This window comes from Hippichthys cyanospilos, chromosome 1 (assembly GCF_059441005.1).
Source record: "Hippichthys cyanospilos isolate Australia breed blue-spotted pipefish chromosome 1, RoL_Hcya_1.0, whole genome shotgun sequence".
Classification (NCBI taxonomy): domain Eukaryota; kingdom Metazoa; phylum Chordata; class Actinopteri; order Syngnathiformes; family Syngnathidae; genus Hippichthys; species Hippichthys cyanospilos.
This window is the reverse complement of record NC_142369.1, coordinates 9,480,197-9,489,106: the sequence shown is the minus strand read 5'-3', so window position 1 is coordinate 9,489,106 and position 8,910 is coordinate 9,480,197. Positions and strand designations below refer to the sequence as shown.

The following is an 8,910-nucleotide window of genomic DNA, read 5'->3' as shown; positions in this document are numbered from 1 at the left end:
TCTAAATTTGTGTTTGTATTTGTTTCATTTGTTTCAAGGTCATAAAAACGTATTTTGATCACTATAGGGGCCTGCAGTATTAATGAAGGGAATTTTTAATGAAACAAAGCTTGGATTTGATTTGTATTTGCCGTTTTATTTATTATTATTACAATTACTATTATTTATTTAATTTGTATTCGTATTTGCGTTGTTAATTTTAATGATGATTGAATATTTTTATAGTACTAATCCATTCATTCCAGTTCAAAAAGTAAAAAGTTGCGTTTATTGGATTTGAAGCCAAACAAAATATTTTCAAAACAAAGGGAACGCTGTAATCCAAAAATGAAAATTTATATTAATCGAAAATAATTTTTGAAGTCAATATTATTGACAAGATTATTTCAAATAACATATGCAACGTCATCAAAAGAAAAAGATGCAGCACCGCGGCGACTGTTGATGACGTCAGTATGTAAATGAGGGAAAACCCAACTCGGGTTTGGCGGGAAAAGCAAAAGTAAAATGGCGATGTTGGAGGTTTGAAACAGACGTTTGACAGCGGCGTAAAGGACAAAAAAAAGGAAAACGCCCGAGAGCACAAGGCAGCATCGCGTCAACATCCAATACGGTAATTTTTTCATTTGTTTCTTTTTGAGCGAGACGTGTTATTATGTTAGATATCAAAGTAGAGCACTTACAAACACACACGTAAAATAAACACATCAGCTTTTCCGTGAATCTGTAAATAAATAAAGTAGCAAAACGTGTCGCATTTGACGTTTGAGGGAATACAATTCACTGTGCAGAAGCACAGACGTCAAAAACTTGTTGACAGTTGCGAGATGAATCTCAGTTTCTCTATATCGCATTAGGTTGACGTTTCAATATACGCACTTACGGTGTACTATGAAACAAAGTAATGTTTTAAATCTTGTGATGAAATTTAGGAACTTGAACAATATAATTCCAGTAGCTGCTTCACGTTCTAAATATGATATTTCTTCCCCGAGGTGCGCATTTTAGATTTTTTGCTGGTCTGTCAGTCGATGGTGCCCCGCCCCTCCTCCGTTCTCGCTTGTTCATCATTTTTTTTCCAAACGAAAATTGTAATCGTCGTTCCGTCGGTCCGTCAGTCAGTCGTTGTTACGTTGCTAACTGCTGTCATCAAGCACCCCCCTAATTTAACTTACATCCATCAAACCGATTAAAAGTACTATTAAACAGTCCTTTTACAGCAGGGGTGACCATTGTGTCGATCCTGTTTGACCAGTGGCCCGCCTAGCAGTTGTTAGTCGCCTGCATGACCGCACTACATCAATGTCAAGTAGTGTCGGGTTGATGAGGCGTTATGGAGCATGTCGGCGCAATGACACATTGTGTTGATACTGTGTTGATGTTGTGTCATCAAATACTGACACACGCTGGACGTTAAAAAAACAAACAAAAAAACCCCTGCAGGCAACACACTTAACACACTGAACTGACACTGATTCGATGACCTATTGTATACAATAATATCATTTAAGTCATTGCATTCATAACTTATTATTCCATATCTTAAATGTGAAATGTATGAATGAAAATCTAAGAGACAATGATGTGAATTAAGGATGCGTCAACTATTTGTCTTTACTATTTGTCTTTTTCCAATGTTTTGAAATTAACTCTGTTGTCTGAATGCTAGCGATTTCTCCTGTCATGGAGAACGTGCTCGCAAGGCAATGCCGGCACTGGCGCACTCAGGAAGTCTCTGGTTAGCAGGAAGACGTTAGGGTAGGCAGTCTGCTGGCTCCATTATTCCCCCTTGCTAAGTATCCGTCGCACATTGAAATAATGCATCTGCAGTTGCACCTCTTCCAAGTCTCCCCACTTCATCATCCAAGTGCTGCCACAGATCATCTACAAAATTTGCTCAAATTGGTCCCAACCCAGATGTGCATTTTCAGTCGTATGTTGTTGACGAAACTGTGATATCACTAAACATTGGTCTGTTGTCTTTAAAACATGTTCAGAATGCAGCAGTTCTTCAGATTGACTGAAGAACAACCTCTGGTTGTTCCGTGCTGATGAGCTTATGTGACGTGCCGTCTCAAATGTGTTGTGTGTCAGGCACAATAGTGTCAGGTCAGGATGTTTGAAGACGTGTTTGAAGCCCCCTGCGGAACGGAGCCCCTGGCGCCTTCTCAGAGTTGTGCGCCTGTGCAGTGGGAGGAGAGTGAGGATGACATCAGGCCCGAGGACGATGACGTCAGACCGCAGTCCAGCCTGAGTGTGGGCCAATTTGTGCTCTGTCATTGGTCGGATGGACTCTACTATCTTGGCAAGATACTGAGGGTAACGAATGCAAGCATTCATATGTGGTTTTTGTGTGTTTTTTTTTTTTTTAACTTTATAATCTGTTAACTGCAACTCAGATGTCCAAGTAGTTCTTCTTCTGCAAAAAAAAACATGATTTCAAAAAGGGGATTTTGATTTAAAAAAAAAAAAAATTCAAAGACTGAGCCATTAACAAAAACATGGTACATTCCTTGAAAGTGTTGGTTTACTACCAGATATTTGGAACTGTGTTTTTATTCTCAATAGTGATTTTATTAAATTGTATTCATAATCAATGGAACTTTGCTGTGTAAAATTGGTAATAAAAAAAAAAATCAGAACACTGACTTTAACAATCTTTTTTTTTTTTTTTTTAATGTGCGCTGCAGCTCAGCCCACCAAGACACAGCTGCTTTGTCACCTTTGAGGACAACTCCAAGTTTTGGGTCCTTTGGAAAGACATTCAGCATGGTGAAACGCACACACACACACACACACACACACACACACATACCAGGGTGGAAGGAAAGAAGGAAGGAAAGAACATTGTCATCGTTCTGCAACTAAGGATTTATCCAATCATCTTGCAGCCGGTGTGCCGGGGGAGGAGCCTCGTTGCTCAGTGTGTCTGGAGGTGGGGCCAAGCTCCGCAGCTGAATTGAACGAAATCCTCATTTGTGGAAAGTGTGGCATAGGTAAGAATGATTGTCTATAAATATTTGATCAAGACGTGATCATGTCACCTGTCTTGTCTGGGCTTGTCAGGTTTCCACCAGAAGTGCCATGTTCCTCCAGTAGAGGGCAGCAATGAAATGAGCCCCTGGTTTTGTCGACGTTGTGTCTTTGCACTGGCTGTCAGGGTACACCTGAACTCACACACACACAAAAGAAGGTTTTGCATGATGAGGAATGATGTCACAGTCATGATTCTCCCTCCCCAACAGAAAGGTGGCGCTTTAAAGAAAGGGCCTCTGGCCAAAGCTCTGCTAGCCATGAAGCAGGTTTTGCCCTATGACCTGGACACTCTAGATTGGGACTCTCAACATCGGACCAATCAGCAGCACTGTTACTGCTACTGTGGAGGCCCCGGAGAGTAAGACACCACACACACACACAAATGCAGAGTTGTGTTGAGGTTGATGATGTGTGAGAGGCTTGTGAGTTGATTGGTTTGTGTTTGCTTGTTTGTAGGTGGTATCTGAAGATGCTTCAGTGTTTCCAGTGTCAGCAATGGTTCCACGAGGCTTGCACACAATGTCTGCAAGAGAGCATGATGTTTGGAGACAGGTGATGACATGCCTCCTGGCCCCAGTTTATCGCTCAGGACTTGAGCCCCACCTATTAATTATTTAACCATTTTCAGCAGTAAAGCGTTAGCAGAATCACGGTTCAGCTTGTAAATGTCACATCACCAAACCCAGAAAATAGGTGAGCTGTGATGCAATAAATGTGAAAATGTGTTTTTAAAGGTATTCGTTTTACATAAAAAATAAATTTTAGTTACCAAATTCATTACATAACATGTTAGGTTTTTACTGCTGAAAGTGGCTAAGCAAGTATCCCTTTAATCAGCAATCAGCCCAGAAAAACACAGTATTTCAGTGTTTAGACGGTTATATGCACTTTAAAAAAAACAAAACAAAACCTTATATTCTCTGGCATCACTGTACCACGTTTTGAACTTCATGCCAAGTAGTGACTTGTTTATTTTTTAGAAGTGTGTTACTCACATGTAATATTGCATAAAATGCATCTTTGTGAAATAATCAAAAATATGCAACTTAATTATTAATTCACATGTGCATTATTGTCTAATATGGTGTCATATACACATTCACTGCCAGCCATTATCAGACACTCCCTTACTCTAACGCTTGAGAATTTCAAATAAACTACTGTATATAAATAGGTACTGGATTGAATGTGTGGAGTCTTCAACGACACAAAATACGTCTTTGGGATTGAATGAGTGGAAGTTGCTTTGTTATAATTTTGTAGTGTCCTGCTTTTAATCTTCAATCATGTTTTGTGTATTGTAAGAATTTGTAGGGTAGCCTTCATTTGTTTGTTAATGGAGAAATTACATTTTCTGCAGAAATAGTGGGAACAGAAAATTAAAAAAGAAATCTACAAGGACACAGAAAATGCTCTCATTAAAAAACATTCAGGGGCAGGGTTTTCGCCTTTGAATTTTTAATCATTTTTTCAAATGAAAACCAGGTTTACTGAATATCAATGTTATTAATTTATATATTTGACATCTGTGTTTCCTTTCCCTCCCAAGTGCTGAAAGTGATAGAAACATTTCTGTGAGATGATTTGAAGGCCGTATTGCCATGCCCGACTGTGACCTCATGTCCGTCTCATAATTGGGTCTTCTCTCCAGGTTTTACCTGTTCATATGTTGCATGTGCAACAAAGGATTGGAGCACGTGCGCCGTTTGTCTCTTCGCTGGGTGGACGTGGTCCACCTGGTTCTCTACAACCTGTCGCTGAGCAACAAGAAAAAGTACTTTGAGCTGGATGAAATTCTGGCTTTTGTCAATGCTCACTGGGAGCACTTACAGCTGGGAAAGGTACCAGTTGAAAGCACCAGCTGACCTCAGCACAGTCTGACCCTCATGCTAACCCTCTTCTCGTCCGCTTGCGTGTGTAGTTGTCAAACACTCCTTTGGCAGACAGGGGGCAGCACCTGCTCGACGCACTCAACAAGTACAAGAGCAAGTAAGTCCCTGGTTATTGTTAAACCATTTAAAACCTTTTTAATTTTTTTGATTGCGCCTTTTGAAACTCATTCCAGGCTTCTGAATTGTAATAATTGTAATAATAATCCATTTTTTCTTCCATTGTCGTCAATAGCTGACACAAATGACCCTATAATCAGCTAGAGAGAGTTAGAGAATGTTTTTGAAGTAAACCTTCCAATGACAATGTTTAAGGGGCTTGTTTTGTTGGTTCATAAGTTGTGAAGTGTTATGATTTGTCAACTGTGACAGTGGAAAATAATAAGTTTAAAAAAAATGATATACAAGTTTCACCCCCAATCTTTTTCTATTTAAAAGCTGTGCTGAGCTCCCCTTCAAAATGATGCAACACTATTATCTACAGGGCTTGTTCTGTCATAACAGTTATGCTTGAATTTCTGTGTCTCGCTATTGAAAAATGTGCCTAACGAAAATATTTGTGGGTGACAGTGAGTTGCTGTGTTTCATTTCACAAGCAGGAAGCTCTGCAGTTGCCAATGAGCTGACGATGAGACCTTCCATCATTAATATAACCAAAGTTCTATTTGGCCATATGTGTTGTTTTTTTTTCTTTTCCTTCTATATTAGTGTCATTCACTTTGTAGTTTTTTCTTTCTTTACTTCAATGTTTTTGTATTTCCACAAAATAGTGGCTATAAAGTGATTGTGAACACCGGCCCGTGCGTGTGCTCAGGTTCCTTTGCGGGAAAGAGATCAAAAAGAGGAAGTGCATTTTTCGTCTGAGGACGCGGGTTCCTCCTACGCCGCCGTCCAAACTTTTCCCTGAGCGCACTCACGGCGAGGGGGGGCGGGGCAGTAAGAAGGGCGTTGGCCACATCAGGTACCCCACTCCAACTGTCTCAAACTTTAAATGGCTTAATCACCGATGCTATTGTGTACTTGCGCAGTACTTTATCGGAGAGGAGAAAGAGGAAGTCCAAATGGTTGTTTGAAGATGCCATCCCAAACGTAAGGAGGCTTAATTTAATTTGCTTTTAAAAAAATAAAAAAAATAAACAAATTGTCTGTTTGCCTAGAATGATCACCACCATATGGCCACCATCTTTGACTTCACCCTGGATGAACTACGCAAACTCAGAAGGTCACACACACACACATACACAGTGCATTGGAAATGGTGTTAACAGGAATGTCATTTTGCAGTCGGACATTAAGTGTCGATCAGGACTCCACAGATGTTTCCACAACAGGTTCTGTCACCACCACCAGCACCAGCTCCTTTCAGTCAGTCAGGTAAAACAAAACAAAAACAAAAATAGGATGCGCCACACTCTAGTACTGTCTCGCTCATAGCAGCATCTGGTTGGTTAGCCATGCTAGAACCAGAGCCGGTCAGCGGTGAAAGGTATACACAGGCAGGCACAGAGCACACCATAAGAGATGTCTCAGAGATGTTTCAAAGTCAAAGGTACAGCTAGCTACTAATTTGCGACATCATCGCCTGTATTTTCACTTACAAAAAATCTTTCAAGGCCACTTGATCACTCTGACAGTCTTTCAGTAAAATTAAGTTAGTGGTTTGCAGGAAAGCACATTGAGGGGATGGTGAGAGAAAAGAGTTCTCATATATAGCACGCAGATTTCTCATAATCATAAAATGATGTGCCGGGCCAAGTCTGGCGCCCAGGCCTTAAATCCAACACTTGTGCACTGCAGTAGAGGTACTGAGTCTATGGTCTCCTGCCTAGCTTTTAACCTCTGACCTTTGTCTTCAGACGAAAGGTAGGCAGCAAGAAGAGGAAGTTGCCTAGCTCCGCCTACAAGCAATGGGTCGATCAGAACGAGGCGGAGGAGGAAGAGCCTTCCGGAATCACTGAGGAAGGCTCGTTTCCCGCCGACCAGTCCCGCTTCTTGTCTCGGCCTTCCGATGCGTCTCGCCTGCACTCGTCCATCTCATCGTACTTTGGTGCGTCAGGCAGACTGATGGGTGGCGAGCGTTACCATGTGCTGGCGCGCCGCGTCACCGCAGATGGCGCCCTGCAGTACTTGCTGCAGTGGGAGGGCTCAACACCTTACTAGAGGCGAGGCGCACACACGGCACCTTTTCTACCTACCTGAAAAAGTTTCGGGGGGAATCTTTAGCACTTGTTTTTAATCGCTGGCTCACACACTTGTCCAAGTATCAGTTTGCATGCTTTTCGTTTGAAGTTGACTGCGACAATGCACAACCCAAACCACATGGTAATCAATGAATGAAACGTTAATGTGAAATGCCATAGACAGGCTAATGGATATTAGCATTTATACTTCTAAAACGTGGTCAGCCTTTGGAGTATTCACTGAGGTGTCGGGTGCTATGAAGTAGATATAATTACACAATGTATATTTAGATTTTATACAGTAAATGGGGTGAAATTGTATCGCACTATATGTTGCTTAACGTGCTACCCAGTCATATAGTAATAGAAGCTGCTGCCCTTATCTACCTTTGTATGTAACCGCACCTCATGTATCTTAAATGAAGATAGCTATTGTATATTTGTATTAGAAGATAACTTTTTAGTGAGTTATTTATGAGTGTATCATTTTGGTCTATCATTTATGTACATCGCTTTCTTACGGCTGCTGTTGTGCAGGGCTTTAAAACAAAATTGAGCATTTTTCATCAACCTATTTAATGACATTCAAATTAAGCAAGGGGTACTAGTACTTCCATTTGAGAATCACTTTTTAAAATGATTTTCCCATTCCAAAGACACCTGTTTAATGACAGATGGCCCAGTAGTTTCTGAGATATCATAGTTTTTTTAATAATGCCGTCACTATCAACAAGATTAACGATTCATTAAAATCAAAAATTGGCGTTTCGGTTATTATATCTTTCCCCCTGCTTCGATTTATTGCTCTTAATTGCGCTGCAGCTACATCTTCTGGAGCTCGGTGCTGCCCTCCCTGCAATTTGTGGCACAGTGTGGTACTACAATAAAGACACACCACCAAATTCTCTTTTGCCAAATGGATTGCATCCCACCTAAAGATCTGAGATGTTATTATACAGTCTCTGATTTCCTCTGAGCACACTTAGACTTACTCGGCTAGCTGTTTTCTACAGTGCACACAAAATGAAATGTACACTATTATCAAAAAAGCTGTCAAAATAGAGGGAAAGTTGTCAATTTACCGATTGAGGTTATTTTTTTGGAATCACCCAATTATATAATCACATATTACTCATTTTCTGTTATGCATTTCTCACTATGGCTCTGCTGCTGACTCACTCAGAGCCAAGACGAAAGTGTTCACCATGTTCGAGCTCACCTTTTAAAGCCGTGTATGCAGTGAAGTGTAAAATGAGGGAAAACTAGTACACATGCATATTTTATAATGTATTCAAAATATTTATGTTAGCATATGTAAAATATGATCACTATTTGGCCGATTTTCCTCCCTGGTGGCCTGTTCTGGAGCGTTAGCCCTAGCTGGTCGTAAACAAAAGACTACTGTAATTGATTCATCCAGCGAGGATGATTAAGTTTCAAGAAAAGATCAAACTACAAGAAAATTTGTCGAGAACCCACATATGTTGTGACCGGCAGATTCCCAGCATGCTCTGCAGCCTTGGTCACATGATCTATGCAAAGGCAGACCGTTGATCCGCTGGAAACAATCAATCGACACAAAGTGTTGATATAGTCATTTATCGTGTCATTTTCAGAGCGTCTTGCAGACGGTAAATGCAAACCGTGTTACGTAACCGCTCATTGTCCACATTGCAGCAATAAAACTGTTGACCTACGACCCTGTGGCTTGTCTATTTTTTTTCTTTGTTTATTTTCAGACTTCATTATTGGATCACGTTTTCTTCTAAATACAGTAAATGTAAAACAGTAGGCCCAACAAAGGA

The 8,910-nt window shown here is 40.6% G+C and overlaps 1 protein-coding gene across 1 annotated transcript; it reads left to right on the top strand.

Annotated features, from left to right (window-relative positions):
- The first annotated feature begins 521 nt into the window (after nt 1-521).
- Nucleotides 522-8,804, top strand: phf19 (PHD finger protein 19). Its single transcript, XM_088428000.1, has 14 exons — nt 522-613; nt 2,095-2,319; nt 2,691-2,772; nt 2,892-2,996; nt 3,067-3,161; nt 3,246-3,394; nt 3,493-3,588; nt 4,688-4,877; nt 4,958-5,025; nt 5,740-5,886; nt 5,954-6,014; nt 6,083-6,147; nt 6,210-6,299; nt 6,782-8,804. Exons 2-14 carry the CDS (start codon nt 2,116-2,118, stop codon nt 7,083-7,085), a joined length of 1,656 nt encoding a protein of 551 aa, XP_088284126.1. The 5' UTR covers nt 522-613; nt 2,095-2,115; the 3' UTR covers nt 7,086-8,804.
- Nucleotides 8,805-8,910: the final 106 nt, after the last annotated feature.